Genomic DNA, 22,226 nt, shown 5'->3' on the forward strand with positions numbered 1-22,226 from the left:
AGATCTATCTCTATATAGATCTATGTAGATATAGATGGATTTAGAGAGAGATCTATTTATTTTATTTATTTATTTATTTCACCTTTATTTAACCAGGTAGGCAAGTTGAGAACAAGTTCTCATTTACAATTGCGACCTGGCCAAGATAAAGCAAAGCAGTTCGACAACATACAACAACACAAACATACAGTCAATAATACAGTAGAAAAATAAGTCTATATACAATGTGAGCAAATGAGGTGAGATAAGGGAGGTAAAGGCAATAAATAGGCCATAATGGCAAAGTAAATACAATATAGCAAGTAAAACACTGGAATGGTAGATTTGTAGTAGCAGAAAGTGCAAAGTAGAAATAGAGTTAATGGGGTGCAAAGGAGCAAAATAAAATAAATAAATACAGTAGGGGAAGAGGTAGTTGATCTAGATCTATAGATCTATGTAGAGATAGATCTATGTAGATATCTGTGAGCAGTTTTTCACTAATAATATTGATGTCACACATTCTCTCTGTGTAATTTATAACCCACCTCTCCAGTCCTGCTACAGCTGACAGCTCTGTCCAGACCAACACACCAGGGACCGTGTGTGTGTGTGTGGGTCCCTGGGCGTGTACTGTGACAGGTGTTGCTGTCTCTTTCCCTGCTCTCTGTCCCATGTGGTGTGTACTGACATGTGTTACACACTTTTCCCGTGTGTGTGTGTGTGTGTGTGTGTGTGTGTGTGTGTGTGTGTGTGTGTGTGTGTGTTGCAGGAGGAGGCGGCAGTACTTGCAAGGACCCGTCGAGGAAGAGACAGAGGGAGAGAGTGGAAAGAAAGGAGGAAGAAGAGATGGAGGAACTGATCTTCAGCCCAGAGAGAAGGTATGATGGAGGAACTGACCTTCAGCCCAGAGAGAAGGTATGATGGAGGAACTGACCTTCAGCCCAGAGAGAAGGTATGATGGAGGAACTGACCTTCAGCCCAGAGAGAAGGTATGATGGAGGAACTGACCTTCAGCCCAGAGAGAAGGTATGATGGAGGAACTGACCTTCAGCCCAGAGAGAAGGTATGATGGAGGAACTGACCTTCAGCCCAGAGAGAAGGTATGATGGAGGAACTGTCCTTCAGCCCAGAGAGAAGGTATGATGGAGATGCTGACCTTCAGCCCAGAGAGAAGGTATGATGGAGGAACTGACCTTCAGCCCAGAGAGAAGGTATGATGGAGGAACTGACCTTCAGCCCAGAGAGAAGGTATGATGGAGATGCTGACCTTCAGCCCAGAGAGAAGGTATGATGGAGGAACTGTCCTTCAGCCCAGAGAGAAGGTATGATGGAGGAACTGTCCTTCAGCCCAGAGAGAAGGTATGATGGAGGAACTGACCTTCAGCCCAGAGAGAAGGTATGATGGAGATGCTGACCTTCAGCCCAGAGAGAAGGTATGATGGAGGAACTGTCCTTCAGCCCAGAGAGAAGGTATGATGGAGGAACTGACCTTCATCCCAGAGAGAAGGTATGATGGAGGAACTGACCTTCAGCCCAGAGAGAAGGTATGATGGAGGAACTGGCCTTCAGCCCAGAGAGAAGGTATGATGGAGGAACTGACCTTCAGCCCAGAGAGAAGGTATGATGGAGGAACTGACCTTCAGCCCAGAGAGAAGGTATGATGGAGGAACTGTCCTTCAGCCCAGAGAGAAGGTATGATGGAGGAACTGTCCTTCAGCCCAGAGACAAGGTATGATGGAGGAACTGGCCTTCAGCCCAGAGAGAAGGTATGATGGAGGAACTGACCTTCAGCCCAGAGAGAAGGTATGATGGAGGAACTGACCTTCAGCCCAGAGAGAAGGTATGATGGAGGAACTGACCTTCAGCCCAGAGAGAAGGTATGATGGAGGAACTGTCCTTCAGCCCAGAGAGAAGGTATGATGGAGGAACTGTCCTTCAGCCCAGAGAGAAGGTATGATGGAGGAACTGACCTTCAGCCCAGAGAGAAGGTATGATGGAGGAACTGTCCTTCAGCCCAGAGAGAAGGTATGATGGAGGAACTGTCCTTCAGCCCAGAGAGAAGGTATGATGGAGGAACTGACCTTCAGCCCAGAGAGAAGGTATGATGGAGGAACTGACCTTCAGCCCAGAGAGAAGGTATGATGGAGGAACTGTCCTTCAGCCCAGAGAGAAGGTATGATGGAGGAACTGTCCTTCAGCCCAGAGAGAAGGTATGATGGAGGAACTGATCTTCAGCCCAGAGAGAAGGTATGATGGAGGAACTGACCTTCAGCCCAGAGAGAAGGTATGATGGAGGAACTGGCCTTCAGCCCAGAGAGAAGGTATGATGGAGGAACTGTCCTTCAGCCCAGAGAGAAGGTATGATGGAGGAACTGACCTTCAGCCCAGAGAGAAGGTATGATGGAGGAACTGACCTTCAGCCCAGAGAGAAGGTATGATGGAGGAACTGTCCTTCAGCCCAGAGAGAAGGTATGATGGAGGAACTGACCTTCAGCCCAGAGAAAAGGTATGATGGAGGAACTGGCCTTCAGCCCAGAGAGAAGGTATGATGGAGGAACTGACCTTCAGCCCAGAGAGAAGGTATGATGGAGGAACTGACCTTCAGCCCAGAGAGAAGGTTACTGATGATGACTTGATAAAGACAGACAACAGAAAGTATCCATTCTATCCCGAGGTTAGAATGGAGGGTTTGGCTGGGGGGGGGGGGGTCCTTGGCTCATCCCGAGGTTAGAATAGAGGGTTTGGCTGGGGGGGGTCCTTGGCTCATCCCGAGGTTAGAATAGAGGGTTTGGCTTGGGGGGGTCCTTGGCTCGTCGTGTTCTAGCGACTCCTTGTGGCGGGCCGGGCGCCTGCAAGCTGACCACGTTTGTCAGTTGGACTGGGGTGTTTCCTCCGTCACGTCGGTGAGGCTGGCTTCCGGGTTAACCGAGCCGTGTGTTTTTTTAAGAATTAGAGCTGCTTTGACCTTCGACCTCTCCCGAGTCCGTTGGGGAGTCGCAGCGATGAGACAACATCCAATTGGATATCAGGAAACTTGGGGAGGAAAAATATCAAAAAAGAACCTCTGGTCTTGAGATCGTTGTCCTCCGTCCGTCCGTCTCTTAGGTCCCGGTCCTTAGACCTGGCGGGGGCGTCTCGGGGGGACAGCGGCCAGAAGAGGAAGGGCGGTAAGGTATTCGGCAGTCTGGAGAGAGGGCTGGATAAAGTCATCACCATGCTCACACCCAGCAAGAGACGAGGGCTACGGGACGGACCACGCAGGATCAAGGTACATATATATAGACACCCCCCTATAGGATCAAGGTACATATATATAGACACCCCCCTATAGGACCAAGGTACATATATATAGACACCCCCCTATAGGATCAAAGTGTATATATATATATATATATATATATATATAGACACCCCCCTATAGGACCAAGGTACATATATATATATATAGACACCCCCCTATAGGACCAAGGTACATATATATAGACACCCCCCTATAGGATCAAGGTGTGTATATATATATATATATAGACACCCCCCCTATAGGATCAAGGTGTGTATATATATATATATATATATATATATATATATATATATATATATATATATATATATATATATATATATATATATATATATATATATATAGACACCCCCCCTATAGGATCAAGGTACATATATATATATAGACACCCCCCTATAGGACCAAGGTACATATATATAGACACCCCCCTATAGGATCAAGGTACATATATATAGACACCCCCCTAAGGACCAAGGTACATATATATAGACACCCCCCTATAGGACCAAGGTACATATATATAGACACCCCCCTATAGGATCAAGGTACATATATATAGACACCCCCCTATAGGATCAAGGTGTATATATATATATATATATATATAGACACCCCCCTATAGGATCAAGGTGTATATATATATATATATATATATATGACACCCCCCTATAGGATCAAGGTACATATATATATATATATATATATATATATATATATAGACACCCCCCTATAGGATCAAGGTACATATATATATATATATATATATAGACACCCCCCTATAGGATCAAGGTGTATATATATATATATATATATATGACACCCCCCTATAGGATCAAGGTACATATATATAGACACCCCCCTATAGGACCAAGGTACATATATATATAGACACCCCCCTATAGGATCAAGGTGTGTGTATATATATATATATATATATATATATATATATATATATATATATATATATATATATATATATATATATATAGACACCCCCCTATAGGACCAAGGTACATATATATAGACACCCCCCTATAGGACTAAGGTACATAAATATAGACACCCCCCTATAGGACCAAGGTACATATATATAGACACCCCCCTATAGGATCAAGGTACATATATATAGACACCCCCCTATAGGATCAAGGAACAATCACTCAGTCTTACATAAACTCAAACTGACTCTCTCTGTCTCTCTCCCTCGTCTGTCTGTGTGTCCCCCCCTCTCTCTCTCCCTCCCCCTCTCTCTCTCTCTCCTCTCTCTCCTCTCTCTCCAGGCCCAGTATAATGTAACATTGACCAGTCAGACCAACCCGGACCAGGTGTTGAACCAGATCCTCTCCATTCTACCGGAGAAACACGTCGACTTCGCACAGAAAGGGTGAGCGCCCGCACACAGTGCCAGCCAGGCCCCTCCCTCAGAAAGCCAGGCCCCTCCCTCAGAAAGCCAGGCCCCTCCCTCAGAAAGCCAGGCCCCTCCCTCAGAAAGCCAGGCCCCTCCCTCAGAAAGCCAGGCCCCTCCCTCAGAAAGCCAGGCCCCTCCCTCAGAAAGCCAGGCCCCTCCCTCAGAAAGCCAGGCCCCTCTCTCAGAAAGCCAGGCCCCTCCCTCAGGAAGCCAGGCCCCTCCCTCAGGAAGCCAGGCCCCTCCCTCAGGAAGCCAGGCCCCTCCCTCAGAAAGCCAGGCCCCTCTCTCAGAAAGCCAGGCCCCTCTCTCAGAAAGCCAGGCCAGGCCCCTCTCTCAGAAAGCCAGGCCCGGCCCCTCTCTCAGAAAGCCAGGCCCGGCCCCTCTCTCAGAAAGCCAGGCCAGGCCCCTCTCTCAGAAAGCCAGGCCAGGCCCCTCTCTCAGAAAGCCAGGCCAGGCCCCTCTCTCAGAAAGCCAGGCCAGGCCCCTCTCTCAGAAAGCCAGGCCAGGCCCCTCTCTCAGAAAGCCAGGCCAGGCCCCTCTCTCAGAAAGCCAGGCCAGGCCCCTCTCTCAGAAAGCCAGGCCAGGCCCCTCTCTCAGAAAGCCAGGCCAGGCCCCTCTCTCAGAAAGCCAGGCCAGGCCCCTCTCTCAGAAAGCCAGGCCAGGCCCCTCTCTCAGAAAGCCAGGCCCCTCTCTCAGAAAGCCATGCCAGGCCCCTCTCTCAGAAAGCCAGGCCAGGCCCCTCTCTCAGAAAGCCAGGCCCCTCTCTCAGAAAGCCAGGCCCCTCTCTCAGAAAGCCAGGCCCCTCTCTCAGAAAGCCAGGCCCCTCTCTCAGAAAACCAGGCCCCTCTCTCAGAAAACCAGGCCAGGACCCTCTCTCAGAAAGCCAGGCCAGGACCCTCTCTCAGAAAGCCAGGCCAGGACCCTCTCTCAGAAAGCCAGGCCAGGCCCCTCTCTCAGAAAGCCAGGCCAGGCCCCTCTCTCAGAAAGCCAGGCCAGGCCCCTCTCTCAGAAAGCCAGGCCAGGCCCCTCTCTCAGAAAGCCAGGCCAGGCCCCTCTCTCAGAAAGCCAGGCCAGGACCCTCTCTCAGAAAGCCAAGCCAGGACCCTCTCTCAGAAAGCCAGGCCCCTCTCTCAGAAAGCCAGGCCAGGCCCCTCTCTCAGAAAGCCAGGCCAGGCCCCTCTCTCAGAAAGCCAAGCCAGGACCCTCTCTCAGAAAGCCAGGCCAGGCCCCTCTCTCAGAAAGCCAGGCCAGGACCCTCTCTCAGAAAGCCAGGCCAGGCCCCTCTCTCAGAAAGCCAGGCCAGGCCCCTCTCTCAGAAAGCCAGGCCAGGCCCCTCTCTCAGAAAGCCAGGCCAGGCCCCTCTCTCAGAAAGCCAGGCCAGGCCCCTCTCTCAGAAAGCCAAGCCAGGACCCTCTCTCAGAAAGCCAGGCCAGGACCCTCTCTCAGAAAGCCAAGCCTCAGTCCCCATCTTTCTTTCTTTCAGCTTTTCTTCTGTCTCTCCATCCATCTCTCTCAGCTATTCTCTTCTTTACCTGAATATTATTTATCAGAATCACCTTTATTCAACAAGAGCATTTACATATAAAAGGAATTGAAGTTAAGTGGTGCTGACATGGTCTAACAATGGACAGAATACAATACACAGAATATAGACAGTAGAATGTTCCCTTTAAACAGAATACAGATGGAGGGACGTTCCCTTTAAACAGAATACAGATGGAGGGATGTTCCCTTTAATAAACAGAATACAGATGGAGGGACGTTCCCTTTAATAAACAGAATACAGATGGAGGGATGTTCCCTTTAATAAACAGAATACAGATGGAGGGACGTTCCCTTTAATAAACAGAATACAGATGGAGGGACGTTCCCTTTAAACAGAATACAGATGGAGGGATGTTCCCTTTAATAAACAGAATACAGATGGAGGGACGTTCCCTTTAATAAACAGAATACAGATGGAGGGACGTTCCCTTTAATAAACAGAATACAGATGGAGGGACGTTCCCTTTAATAAACAGAATACAGATGGAGGGATGTTCCCTTTAATAAACAGGATACAGATGGAGGGATGTTCCCTTTAATAAACAGAATACAGATGGAGGGATGTTCCCTTTAATAAACAGAATACAGATGGAGGGATGTTCCCTTTAATAAACAGAATACAGATGGAGGGATGTTCCCTTTAAACAGAATACAGATGGAGGGATGTTCCCTTTAATAAACAGAATACAGATGGAGGGATGTTCCCTTTAATAAACAGGATACAGATGGAGGGATGTTCCCTTTAATAAACAGAATACAGATGGAGGGATGTTCCCTTTAATAAACAGAATACAGATGGAGGGATGTTCCCTTTAATAAACACAATACAGATGGAGGGATGTTCCCTTTAATAAACAGAATACAGATGGAGGGATGTTCCCTTTAATAAACAGAATACAGATGGAGGGACGTTCCCTTTAATAAACAGAATACAGATGGAGGGACGTTCCCTTTAATAAACAGAATACAGATGGAGGGATGTTCCCTTTAAACAGAATACAGATGGAGGGACGTTCCTTTTAATAAACAGAATACAGATGGAGGGATGTTTCTCTTTAATAAACAGAATACAGATGGAGGGATGTTCCCTTTAATAAACAGAATATAGATGTTCCCTTTAATAATCAGAATACAGATGGAGGGATGTTCCCTTTAATAAACAGAATACAGACGTTCCCTTTAATAATCAGAATACAGATGGAGGAACGTTCCCTTTAATAAACAGAATACAGATGGAGGGATGTTCCCTTTAATAAACAGAATAAGGATGGAGGGATGTTCCCTTTAATAAACAGGATACAGATGTTCCCTTTAATAAACAGAATACAGATGGAGGGATGTTCCCTTTAATAAACAGAATACAGATGGAGGGACGTTCCTTTTAATAAACAGAATACAGATGGAGGGATGTTTCTCTTTAATAAACAGAATACAGATGGAGGGATGTTCCCTTTAATAAACAGAATACAGATGGAGGGACGTTCCCTTTAATAAACAGAATACAGATGGAGGGATGTTCCCTTTAATAAACAGAATACAGATGTTCCCTTTAATAATCAGAATACAGATGGAGGGATGTTCCCTTTAATAAACAGAATACAGATGGAGGGATGTTCCCTTTAATAAACAGAATACAGATGGAGGGATGTTCCCTTTAATAAACAGAATACAGATGGAGGGACGTTCCCTTTAATAGACAGAATACAGATGGAGGGACGTTCCCTTTAAACAGAATACAGATGGACGGATGTTCCCTTTAATTAACAGAATACAGATGGAGGGATGTTCCCTTTAATAAACAGAATACAGATGGAGGGATGTTCCCTTTAATAAACAGGATACAGATGGAGGGATGTTCCCTTTAATAAACAGAATACAGATGGAGGGATGTTCCCTTTAAACAGAATACAGATGGAGGGATGTTCCCTTTAATAAACAGAATACAGATGGAGGGATGTTCCCTTTAATAAACAGAATACAGATGGAGGGACGTTCCCTTTAATAAACACAATACAGATGGAGGGATGTTTCCTTTAATAAACAGAATACAGATGGAGGGATGTTCCCTTTAATAAACAGGATACAGATGGAGGGATGTTCCCTTTAATAAACACAATACAGATGGAGGGATGTTCCCTTTAATAAACAGAATACAGATGTTCCCTTTAATAATCAGAATACAGATGGAGGGATGTTCCCTTTAATAAACAGAATACAGATGTTCCCTTTAATAAACAGAATACAGACGTTCCCTTTAATAAACAGAATACAGACGTTCCTTTTAATAAACAGAATACAGATGGAGGGATGTTTCCTTTAATAAACAGAATACAGATGGAGGGATGTTCCCTTTAATAAACAGAATACAGATGGAGGGATGTTCCCTTTAATAAACAGGATACAGATGGAGGGATGTTCCCTTTAATAAACAGAATACAGATGGAGGGATGTTCCCTTTAACAGAATACAGATGGAGGGACGTTCCCTTTAATAAACAGAATACAGATGGAGGGACGTTCCCTTTAATAAACAGAATACAGATGGAGGGACGTTTCTCTTTAATAAACAGAATACAGATGGAGGGATGTTCCCTTTAATAAACAGAATACAGATGTTCCCTTTAATAATCAGAATACAGATGGAGGGATGTTCCCTTTAATAAACAGAATACAGACGTTCCCTTTAATAATCAGAATACAGATGGAGGGACGTTCCCTTTAATAAACAGAATACAGATGGAGGGATGTTCCCTTTAATAAACAGAATACAGATGGAGAGATGTTCCCTTTAATAAACAGAATACAGATGTTCCCTTTAATAATCAGAATACAGATGGAGGGATGTTCCCTTTAATAAACAGAATACAGATGGAGGGATGTTCCCTTTAATAAACAGAATACAGATGGAGGGATGTTCCCTTTAATAAACAGAATACAGATGGAGGGACGTTCCCTTTAATAGACAGAATACAGATGGAGGGACGTTCCCTTTAAACAGAATACAGATGGACGGATGTTCCCTTTAATTAACAGAATACAGATGGAGGGATGTTCCCTTTAATAAACAGAATACAGATGGAGGGATGTTCCCTTTAATAAACAGGATACAGATGGAGGGATGTTCCCTTTAATAAACAGAATACAGATGGAGGGATGTTCCCTTTAAACAGAATACAGATGGAGGGATGTTCCCTTTAATAAACAGAATACAGATGGAGGGATGTTCCCTTTAATAAACAGAATACAGATGGAGGGACGTTCCCTTTAATAAACACAATACAGATGGAGGGATGTTTCCTTTCATAAACAGAATACAGATGGAGGGATGTTCCCTTTAATAAACAGGATACAGATGGAGGGATGTTCCCTTTAATAAACACAATACAGATGGAGGGATGTTCCCTTTAATAAACAGAATACAGATGTTCCCTTTAATAATCAGAATACAGATGGAGGGATGTTCCCTTTAATAAACAGAATACAGATGTTCCCTTTAATAAACAGAATACAGACGTTCCTTTTAATAAACAGAATACAGATGGAGGGATGTTTCCTTTAATAAACAGAATACAGATGGAGGGATGTTCCCTTTAATAAACAGAATACAGATGGAGGGATGTTCCCTTTAATAAACAGGATACAGATGGAGGGATGTTCCCTTTAATAAACAGAATACAGATGGAGGGATGTTCCCTTTAACAGAATACAGATGGAGGGACGTTCCCTTTAATAAACAGAATACAGATGGAGGGATGTTCCCTTTAATAAACAGAATACAGATGGAGGGACGTTCCTTTTAATAAACAGAATACAGATGGAGGGATGTTTCTCTTTAATAAACAGAATACAGATGGAGGGATGTTCCCTTTAATAAACAGAATACAGATGTTCCCTTTAATAATCAGAATACAGATGGAGGGATGTTCCCTTTAATAAACAGAATACAGACGTTCCCTTTAATAATCAGAATACAGATGGAGGGACGTTCCCTTTAATAAACAGAATACAGATGGAGGGATGTTCCCTTTAATAAACAGAATACAGATGGAGAGATGTTCCCTTTAATAAACAGAATACAGATGTTCCCTTTAATAATCAGAATACAGATGGAGGGATGTTCCCTTTAATAAACAGAATACAGATGGAGGGATGTTCCCTTTAATAAACAGAATACAGATGGAGGGATGTTCCCTTTAATAAACAGAATACAGATGGAGGGACGTTCCCTTTAATAGACAGAATACAGATGGAGGGACGTTCCCTTTAAACAGAATACAGATGGACGGATGTTCCCTTTAATTAACAGAATACAGATGGAGGGATGTTCCCTTTAATAAACAGAATACAGATGGAGGGATGTTCCCTTTAATAAACAGGATACAGATGGAGGGATGTTCCCTTTAATAAACAGAATACAGATGGAGGGATGTTCCCTTTAAACAGAATACAGATGGAGGGATGTTCCCTTTAATAAACAGAATACAGATGGAGGGATGTTCCCTTTAATAAACAGAATACAGATGGAGGGACGTTCCCTTTAATAAACACAATACAGATGGAGGGATGTTTCCTTTAATAAACAGAATACAGATGGAGGGATGTTCCCTTTAATAAACAGGATACAGATGGAGGGATGTTCCCTTTAATAAACACAATACAGATGGAGGGATGTTCCCTTTAATAAACAGAATACAGATGTTCCCTTTAATAATCAGAATACAGATGGAGGGATGTTCCCTTTAATAAACAGAATACAGATGTTCCCTTTAATAAACAGAATACAGACGTTCCTTTTAATAAACAGAATACAGATGGAGGGATGTTTCCTTTAATAAACAGAATACAGATGGAGGGATGTTCCCTTTAATAAACAGAATACAGATGGAGGGATGTTCCCTTTAATAAACAGGATACAGATGGAGGGATGTTCCCTTTAATAAACAGAATACAGATGGAGGGATGTTCCCTTTAACAGAATACAGATGGAGGGACGTTCCCTTTAATAAACAGAATACAGATGGAGGGATGTTCCCTTTAATAAACAGAATACAGATGGAGGGACGTTCCTTTTAATAAACAGAATACAGATGGAGGGATGTTTCTCTTTAATAAACAGAATACAGATGGAGGGATGTTCCCTTTAATAAACAGAATACAGATGTTCCCTTTAATAATCAGAATACAGATGGAGGGATGTTCCCTTTAATAAACAGAATACAGACGTTCCCTTTAATAATCAGAATACAGATGGAGGGACGTTCCCTTTAATAAACAGAATACAGATGGAGGGACGTTCCCTTTAATAAACAGAATACAGATGGAGAGATGTTCCCTTTAATAAACAGGATACAGATGTTCCCTTTAATAAACAGAATACAGATGGAGGGATGTTCCCTTTAATAAACAGGATACAGATGTTCCCTTTAATAAACAGAATACAGATGGAGGGATGTTCCCTTTAATAAACAGAATACAGATGTTCCCTTTAATAAACAGAATACAGATGGAGGGACGTTCCCTTTAATAAACAGAATACAGATGGAGGGACGTTCCCTTTAATAAACAGAATACAGATGGAGGGACGTTCCCTTTAATAAACAGAATACAGATGGAGGGATGTTCCCTTTAATAAACACTACAGATGGAGGGACGTTCCCTTTAATAAACAGAATACAGATGGAGGGACGTTCCCTTTAATAAACAGAATACAGATGGAGGGATGTTCCCTTTAATAAACAGGATACAGATGTTCCCTTTAATAAACAGAATACAGATGGAGGGATGTTCCCTTTAATAAACAGAATACAGATGTTCCCGTTAATAAACAGAATACAGATGGAGGGATGTTCCCTTTAATAAACAGAATACAGATGGAGGGACGTTCCCTTTAATAAACAGAATACAGATGGAGGGACGTTCCCTTTAATAAACAGAATACAGATGTTCCCTTTAATAAACAGAATACAGATGGAGGGATGTTCCCTTTAAACAGACTCCGCTCTTCTCCCCAGCTATACTCTGAAGTGTCGTACCCAGGGGGACTTTGGGAAGGTCACCATGGCTTTTGAGCTGGAGGTGTGTCTGCTGCACAGACCTGAGGTACATATTGATTACTACTGATCAGGTTATTGATGGTTAGTGCTGGTTATTGACCAGCCGTTTGCTGCCACAGTGGATCACGTTATTGATTACTGAACACCCAGCAGGGATCACGTTATTGATTACTGAACACCCAGCAGGGATCACGTTATTGATTACTGACACCCAGCAGGGATCACGTTATTGATTACTGAACACCCAGCAGGGATCACGTTATTGATTACAGACACCCAGCAGGGGTCACGTTATTGATTACAGACACCCAGCAGGGATCACGTTATTGATTACTGACACCCAGCAGGGACCACGTTATTGATTACTGACACCCAGCAGGGATCACGTTATTGATTACTGACACCCAGCAGGGATCACGTTATTGATTACTGACACCCAGCAGGGATCACGTTATTGATTACTGACACCCAGCAGGGATCACGTTATTGATTACTGACACCCAGCAGGGATCACGTTATTGATTACTGACACCCAGCAGGGACCACGTTATTGATTACTGACACCCAGCAGGGATCACGTTATTGATTACAGACACCCAGCAGGGATCACGTTATTGATTACAGACACCCAGCAGGGATCACGTTATTGATTACTGACACCCAGCAGGGACCACGTTATTGATTACTGACACCCAGCAGGGATCACGTTATTGATTACTGACACCCAGCAGGGACCACGTTATTGATTACTGACACCCAGCAGGGATCACGTTATTGATTACAGACACCCAGCAGGGACCACGTTATTGATTACTGACACCCAGCAGGGACCACGTTATTGATTACTGACACCCAGCAGGGATCACGTTATTGATTACAGACACCCAGCAGGGATCACGTTATTGATTACAGACACCCAGCAGGGATCACGTTATTGATTACAGACACCCAGCAGGGACCACGTTATTGATTACTGACACCCAGCAGGGATCACGTTATTGATTACTGACACCCAGCAGGGATCACGTTATTGATTACTGACACCCAGCAGGGACCACGTTATTGATTACTGACACCCAGCAGGGATCACGTTATTGATTACTGACACCCAGCAGGGATCACGTTATTGATTACTGACACCCAGCAGGGATCACGTTATTGATTACTGACACCCAGCAGGGATCACGTTATTGATTACTGACACCCGGCAGGGATCACGTTATTGATTACTGACACCCAGCAGGGATCACGTTATTGATTACTGACACCCAGCAGGGATCACGTTATTGATTACTGACACCCAGCAGGGATCACGTTATTGATTACTGACACCCAGCAGGGATCACGTTATTGATTACTGACACCCAGCAGGGATCACGTTATTGATTACTGACACCCAGCAGGGATCACGTTATTGATTACTGACACCCAGCAGGGATCACGTTATTGATTACTGACACCCAGCAGGCATCATGTTATTGATTATTGATATTGATGGATGATTGATGCTGTGTGTTGTAGGTGGTGTGTGTGAGGAGACAGAGGCTGAAGGGAGACTCCTGGGTTTACAAACACCTGGTGGAGGACATTCTCTCTACTTCCAGCATCTAGACGTCACTACTTCCTGTTGATGTCACATCCTGTCCACGTACAGCACTTAAAGCAGGTGTCTTGAACTAATTCCATGTAGAGCAGAGTGTCTGCAGGTTCACTCTTCCCTTGTACTTAATTGATGAATTAAGGTCACTGATTAGTTAGGACCTCCCCTCACCTGGTTGTCTAGGACCTCCCCTCACCTGGTTGTCCAGGACCTCCCCTCACCTGGTTGTCCAGGACCTCCCCTCACCTGGTTGTCCAGGACCTCCCCTCACCTGGTTGTCCAGGACCTCCCCTCACCTGGTTGTCCAGGACCTCCCCTCACCTTGTTGTCTAGGACCTCCCCTCACCTGGTTGTCTAGGACCTCCCCTCACCTGGTTGTCCAGGACCTCCCCTCACCTGGTTGTCCAGGACCTCCCCTCACCTGGTTGTCCAGGACCTCCCCTCACCTGACACAAATCAAAAAGTAAAATAACTAAAACCAGCAGATATCGAGTTGGACACCTTCTGATCTAGAAGCACAGATCTGGGAACAGTCTCCATTTCCTCAACCTTAACTAGTGTAACTATAACTAGTAGGGGGGGGGGGGGGGGGGATCGACATGGAAAACTGACCTGAGATCAGTGTCACGTTTTATAAGATTACAACTTCCTGTCTTTTACATGTGACATTCCTTTCCTCCTTAAACATGTTTCCTTTTAAGTGTGTCACGTTTTATTTCCTCCCCCCTGATTCAGTAGCAGGAAGGAGTTTTGAGGTGTTACGAAATGATAGACCTTTTTAGCTTCACAGAATAATAGTTTACTGAAAGCATGAATTCTTTACAGAATAATAGTTTACTGAAAGCATGAATTCTTCACAGAATAATAGTTTACTGAAAGCATGAATTCTTCACAGAATAACAGTTCAATGAAAGCATGAATTCTTTACAGAATAATAGTTTACTGAAAGCATGAATTCTTCACAGAATAATAGTTTACTGAAAGCATGAATTCTTTACAGAATAACAGTTCAATGAAAGCATTAATACAACTTTGTTTGTTTGTACATATACCAGTAATAGGATTCCCAATTTACTTGTTTCTCTATCATGTCTTTTACTTTTGTAGGAGAAATGTTGTTTTAACTATATAGTATGTTTTCCTGGTTTTCTGTCTGTACGAGATGATTTATGTTAATAACGCTTTGTAAAGGAACAAAATAAATGGAGTTTGAAGAGAGTTTGTGTTTGTGTTGACTTTTCCTGGAGAGATGCCCCTCCTGTAGGTTTTAACTCCAACCCTGTTCCTGGAGAGATGCCCTCCTGTAGGTTTACACTCCAACCCTGTTCCTGGAGAGATACCCCTCCTGTAGGTTTACACTCCAACCCTGTTCCTGGAGAGATACCCTCCTGTAGGTTTTAACTCCAACCCTGTTCCTGGAGAGATACCCTCCTGTAGGTTTTAACTCCAACCCTGTTCCTGGAGAGATACCCTCCTGGAGGTTTTAACTCCAACCCTGTTCCTGGAGAGATACCCTCCTGGAGGTTTACACTCCAACCCTGTTCCTGGAGAGAAACCCTCCTGTAGGTTTTAACTCCAACCCTGTTCCTGGAGAGATACCCTCCTGTAGGTTTTAACTCCAACCCTGTTCCTGGAGAGATGCCCTCCTGTAGGTTTACACTCCAACCCTGTTCCTGGAGAGATACCCTCCTGTAGGTTTTAACTCCAACCCTGTTCCTGGAGAGATACCCTCCTGTAGGCTTTAACTCCAACCCTGTTCCTGGAGAGATACCCTCCTGTAGGTTTTAACTCCAACCCTGTTCCTGTTAAACCTCCAGGAGGGTATCTCTCCAGGAACAGGGTTGGACAGCTCTGAAATGGACAATATAATACAGATTACTATCATTGTAGAAATATTAAACTAGATGGGACTCACTGTGTAGAAATATTACACTAGATGGGACTCACTGTGTAGAAATATTACACTAGATGGGACTCACTGTGTAGAAATATTACACTAGATGGGACTCACTGTGTAGAAATATTACACTAGATGGGACTCACTGTGTAGAAATATTACACTAGATGGGACTCACTGTGTAGAAATATTACACTAGATGGGACTCACTGTGTAGAAATATTACACTAGATGGGACTCACTGTGTAGAAATATTACACTAGATGGGACTCACTGTGTAGAAATATTACACTAGATGGGACTCACTGTGTAGAAATATTACACTAGATGGGACTCACTGTGTAGAAATATTACACTAGATGGGACTCACTGTGTAGAAATATTACACTAGATGGGACTCACTGTGTAGAAATATTACACTAGATGGGACTTACTGTGTAGAAATATTACACTAGATGGGACTCACTGTGTAGAAATATTACACTAGATGGGACTCACTGTGTAAAACATATTAAACTAGATGGGACTCACTGTGTAGAAATATTACACTAGATGGGACTCACTGTGTAGAAATATTAAACTAGATGGGACTCACTGTGTAGAAATATTAAACTAGATGGGACTCACTGTGTGGAAATATTAAACTAGATGGGACTCACTGTGTAGAAATATTACACTAGATGGGACTCACTGTGTAGAAATATTACACTAGATGGGACTCACTGTGTAAAACATATTAAACTAGATGGGACTCACTGTGTAGAAATATTACACTAGATGGGACTCACTGTGTAGAAATATTAAACTAGATGGGACTCACTGTGTAGAAATATTAAACTAGATGGGACTCACTGTGTGGAAATATTAAACTAGATGGGACTCACTGTGTAGAAATATTACACTAGATGGGACTCACTGTGTAGAAATATTAAACTAGATGGGACTCACTGTGTGGAAATATTAAACTAGATGGGACTCACTGTGTAGAAATATTACACTAGATGGGACACACTGTGTAGAAATATTACACTAGATGGGACTCACTGTGTAAAACATATTAAAGTAGATGGGACTCACTGTGTAGAAATATTAAACTAGATGGGACTCACTGTGCTCATGTTGACCTCATGTTGACCTCATGTTGACCTTCTAGGTTTAATACAGGTTTAATACTGGTTAAACACAAATAACACATCATGAAGGTTAACTTAATGATTGTCTTTATAACCCAAAGGCTTTATAATGAGGATGGCTATAGTGTAATGTATTCACTAGGAACCTAAAGGTTATAGTGTAATGTATTCACTAGGAACCTAAAGGTTTTATAATGAGGATGGCTGTAGTGTAATGTATTCACTAGGAACCTAAAGGCTGTATAATGAGGATGGTTATAGTGTAATGTATTCACTAGGAACCCAAAGGCTGTATAATGAGGATGGCTATAGTGTAATGTATTCACTAGGAACCTAAAGGCTGTATAATGAGGATGGCTATAGTGTATTCACTAGGAACCCAAAGGCTGTATAATGAGGATGGCTATAGTGTAATGTATTCACTAGGAACCTAAAGGCTGTATAATGAGGATGGCTATAGTGTAATGTATTCACTAGGAACCCAAAGGTTATAGTGTAATGTATTCACTAGGAACCCAAAGGCTCTATAATGAGGATGGCTATAGTGTAATGTATTCACTAGGAACCTAAAGGATTTATAATGAGGATGGCTATAGTGTAATGTATTCACTAGGAACCTAAAGGTTCTATAATGAGGATGGCTATAGTGTAATGTATTGACTAGGAACCTAAAGGCTGTATAATGAGGATGGCTATAGTGTAATGTATTCACTAGGAACCTAAAGGCTGTATAATGAGGATGGCTATAGTGTAATGTATTCACTAGGAACCCAAAGGCTATAGTGTAATGTATTCACTAGGAACCCAAAGGCAGTATAATGAGGATGGCTATAGTGTAATGTATTCACTAGGAACCCAAAGGCTGTATAATGAGGATGGCTATAGTGTAATGTATTCACTAGGAACCTAAAGGCTTTATAATGAGGATGGCTATAGTGTAATGTATTCACTAGGAACCTAAAGGATGTATAATGAGGATGGTTATAGTGTAATGTATTCACTAGGAACCTAAAGGCTGTATAATGAGGATGGCTATAGTGTATTCACTAGGAACCTAAAGGCTGTATAATGAGGATGGCTATAGTGTAATGTATTCACTAGGAACCTAAAGGATGTATAATGAGGATGGTTATAGTGTATTCACTAGGAACCTAAAGGCTGTATAATGAGGATGGCTATAGTGTAATGTATTCACTAGGAACCTAAAGGCTGTATAATGAGGATGGCTATAGTGTAATGTATTCACTAGGAACCTAAAGGCTTTATAATGAGGATGGCTGTAGTGTAATGTATTCACTAGGAACCTAAAGGTTGTATAATGAGGATGGCTATAGTGTAATGTATTCATTAGGAACCTAATAATGAGGATGGCTATAGTGTATTGTATTCACTAGGAACCTAAAGGCTGTATAATGAGGATGGCTATAGTGTAATGTATTCACTAGGAACCCAACGGCTGTATAATGAGGATGGCTATAGTGTAATGTATTCACTAGGAACCCAAAGGCTGTATAATGAGGATGGCTATAGTGTAATGTATTCACTAGGAACCCAAAGGCTGTATAATGAGGATGGCTATAGTGCAATGTATTCACTAGGAACCTAAAGGCTATAGTGTAATGTATTCACTAGGAACCTAAAGGCTGTATAATGAGGATGGCTATAGTGTATTGTATTCACTAGGAACCCAAAGGCTGTATAATGAGGATGGCTATAGTGTAATGTATTCACTAGGAACCCAAAGGCTGTATAATGAGGATGGCTATAGTGTATTGTATTCACTAGGAACCTAAAGGCTGTATAATGAGGATGGCTATAGTGTAATGTATTCACTAGGAACCTAAAGGCTATAGTGTAATGTATTCACTAGGAACCTAAAGGCTGTATAATGAGGATGGCTATAGTGTATTCACTAGGAAGATAAAGGCTTTATAATGAGGATGGCTATAGTGTAATGTATTCACTAGGAACCTAAAGGTTTTATAATGAGGATGGCTATAGTGTAATGTATTCACTAGGAACCTAAAGGATGTATAATGAGGATGGCTATAGTGTAATGTATTCACTAGGAACCCAAAGGCTGTATAATGAGGATGGCTGTAGTGTAATGTATTCACTAGGAACCTAAAGGCTGTATAATGAGGATGGTTATAGTGTAATGTATTCAGTAGGAACCTAAAGGCTGTATAATGAGGATGGCTGTAGTGTAATGTATTCATTAGGAACCTAATAATGAGGATGGTTATAGTGTAATGTATTCACTAGGAACCTAAAGGCTGTATAATGAGGATGGCTATAGTGTAATGTATTCACTAGGAACCTAAAGGGGAGGGAACTTCCTGAATTTGTCCAATGGAAACTCTTGTTTTTGTTGCAAAACGTTCTTTTTTTTCCCCCCGTTGTGAAATGTTTTTCTACGGTGTCCTCTAATGAACACATCTCAGTTGTTTTGTTCTGAGATCTCCTTGGTCTCACAGCAGGGGGTGAGGAAGGGGGGTGGGGGGTGAGGAAGGGGGGTGGGGAGAGGGGAGAGGGGTGTTGAGGAGGGGGGTGGGGAAGGGGGTGAGGAGGGGGTGAGGGAGAGCAGGGGTGGGGAGGGGTGGGGGTGAGGAAGGGGGGGAGGAAGGGGGGAGGGGAGAGGAGGGGTGGGGGTGAGGCAGGGGGGTGGGGAGAGGGGAGAGGGGTGTTGAGGAGGGGGGTGAGGAAGGGGGTGAGGAGGGGGTGAGGGAGAGCAGGGGTGGGGAGGGGTGGGGGTGAGGAAGGGGGGGAGGAAGGGGGGGAGGGGAGGGGGGGTGGGGGGGAGGGGAGAGGGGAGTTGAGGAGGGGGGTGAGGAAGGGGGTGAGGAGGGGGTGAGGGAGAGCAGGGGTGGGGAGGGGTGGGGGTGAGGAAGGGGGTGAGGAAGGGGGGGAGGGGAGGGGGGGTGGGGGGGAGGGGAGAGGAGAGGGGAGTTGAAGAGGGGGGTGAGGAAGGGGGTGAGGAAGGGGGTGAGGAGGGGGTGAGGGTGAGGAGGGGAGAGAACCTTAATGGAAGGGTGAGATGGTCATTTAGGGTAGGGTGGTGACTGCCCCCCCAGCTGTGATAATGACTCCCACTGGTTTGGGGGGGTAGAGGTGTGTGTGTGTGTGTGTGTGTGTGTGTGTGTGTGTGTGTGTGTGTGTGTGTGTGTGTGTGTGTGGGGGTGCGCGTGCGCTCCAGGGGCAGGGGGCACCAGCAGGAACAGACGCTACCTGTCACCTGCCTAAACATAAGAGATGATTCTCTACTCCTCTCTCTCTCTCTCTCTCTGTTTCTCTACTCCTCTCTCTCTCTCTCTCTCTCTCTCTCTCTCTCTCTCTCTCTCTCTCTCTCCCTCTGTTTCTCTTTACACAATGAGTCTAATTCTGATTCCACCATGTTCCTGACACCAGTCCATTACTCTGTTATCCAGGCGGTGAAATCTGCAGGGTCACACATCAGGGAGGAAGGCAGAGCACATACACACCTGCTGTCACAGAAGACATTATGGCACAGCTGCAAAGAAGGGTCCTCTATCCACCTCTATGGGCTTGTCTTTCTCTGTCCTCTACTCTCCTGTCCAGCCAGTAGCCCTCTATCCACCTCTATGTGCTGGTCTTTCTCTCTACTGTCCTGTCCAGCCTGTAGCCCTCTATCCACCTCTATGGCTGGTCTTTCTCTCTACTTTCCTGTCCAGCCCTCTATCCACCTCTATGGCTGGTCTTTCTCTCTACTTTCCTGTCCAGCCCTCTATCCACCTCTATGGGCTGGTCTTTCTCTCTACTGTCCAGCCTGTAGCCCTCTATCCACCTCTATGGGCTGGTCTTTCTCTCTACTGTCCTGTCCAGCCTGTAGCCCTCTATCCACCTCTATGGCTGGTCTTTCTCTCTACTTTCCTGTCCAGCCCTCTATCCACCTCTATGGCTGGTCTTTCTCTCTACTTTCCTGTCCAGCCCTCTATCCACCTCTATGGGCTGGTCTTTCTCTCTACTGTCCAGCCTGTAGCCCTCTATCCACCTCTATGGGCTGGTCTTTCTCTCTACTGTCCAGCCTGTAGCCCTCTATCCACCTCTATGGGCTGGTCTTTCTCTCTACTGTCCAGCCTGTAGCCCTCTATCCACCTCTATGGCTGGTCTTTCTCTCTACTTTCCTGTCCAGCCCTCTATCCACCTCTATGGCTGGTCTTTCTCTCTACTCTCCTGTCCAGCCTGTAGCCCTCTATCCACCTCTATGGGCTGGTCTTTCTCTCTACTGTCCAGCCTGTAGCCCTCTATCCACCTCTATGGGCTGGTCTTTCTCTCTACTGTCCAGCCTGTAGCCCTCTATCCACCTCTATGGGCTGGTCTTTCTCTCTACTGTCCAGCCTGTAGCCCTCTATCCACCTCTATGGGCTGGTCTTTCTCTCTACTGTCCAGCCTGTAGCCCTCTATCCACCTCTATGGGCTGGTCTTTCTCTCTACTGTCCAGCCTGTAGCCCTCTATCCACCTCTATGGCTGGTCTTTCTCTCTACTTTCCTGTCCAGCCCTCTATCCACCTCTATGGGCTGGTCTTTCTCTCTACTCTCCTGTCCAGCCTGTAGCCCTCTATCCACCTCTATGGGCTGGTCTTTCTCTCTACTGTCCAGCCTGCAGCCCTCTATCCACCTCTATGGGCTGGTCTTTCTCTCTCCTGTCCAGCCTGTAGCCCTCTATCCACCTCTATGGGCTGGTCTTTCTCTCTCCTGTCCAGCCTGTAGCCCTCTATCCACCTCTATGGGCTGGTCTTTCTCTCTACTGTCCAGCCTGTAGCCCTCTATCCACCTCTATGGGCTGGTCTTTCTCTCTACTGTCCTGTCCAGCCTGTAGCCCTCTATCCACCTCTATGGGCTGGTCTTTCTCTCTACTCTCCTGTCCAGCGTGTAGCCCTCTATCCACCTCTATGGGCTGGTCTTTCTCTCTACTCTCCTGTCCAGCCTGTAGCCCTCTATCCACCTCTATGGCTGGTCTTTCTCTCTACTTTCGTGTCCAGCCCTCTATCCACCTCTATGGGCTGGTCTTTCTCTCTACTTTCCTGTCCAGCCCTCTATCCACCTCTATGGGCTGGTCTTTCTCTCTACTCTCCTGTCCAGCGTGTAGCCCTCTATCCACCTCTATGGGCTGGTCTTTCTCTCTACTGTCCAGCCTGTAGCCCTCTATCCACCTCTATGGGCTGGTCTTTCTGTGACGTCAGGACTCAGTCACATGTCTTGCCCATATGACAAAGAAAAAACCAATCAACCAATCCAGGCTCTTTACAGGTGAAACCAGTATGTTAAAAGGTGCTCATCAGACTGC

At 44.5% G+C, this 22,226-nt stretch overlaps 1 protein-coding gene across 1 annotated transcript in view; it reads left to right on the plus strand.

Moving 5' to 3' along the window:
* The window catches only part of melk (maternal embryonic leucine zipper kinase), a 37,587-nt gene extending 22,481 nt beyond the window's left edge, over nucleotides 1-15,106 (plus strand). Inside the window, exons 13-17 of the mRNA XM_082973921.1 lie at nucleotides 752-860; nucleotides 3,088-3,250; nucleotides 4,564-4,667; nucleotides 12,247-12,334; nucleotides 13,810-15,106. Of these exons, the coding sequence (XP_082830047.1) occupies nucleotides 752-860; nucleotides 3,088-3,250; nucleotides 4,564-4,667; nucleotides 12,247-12,334; nucleotides 13,810-13,899 (554 nt within the window). The 3' untranslated portion in view covers nucleotides 13,900-15,106. The remainder of the gene's footprint in view (nucleotides 1-751; nucleotides 861-3,087; nucleotides 3,251-4,563; nucleotides 4,668-12,246; nucleotides 12,335-13,809) is intronic.
* The last annotated feature ends 7,120 nt before the right edge of the window (nucleotides 15,107-22,226 follow it).

The sequence above is a fragment of the Salmo salar genome, chromosome 04 (assembly GCF_965601325.2).
Source record: "Salmo salar chromosome 04, fSalSal1, whole genome shotgun sequence".
NCBI lineage: Eukaryota > Metazoa > Chordata > Actinopteri > Salmoniformes > Salmonidae > Salmo > Salmo salar.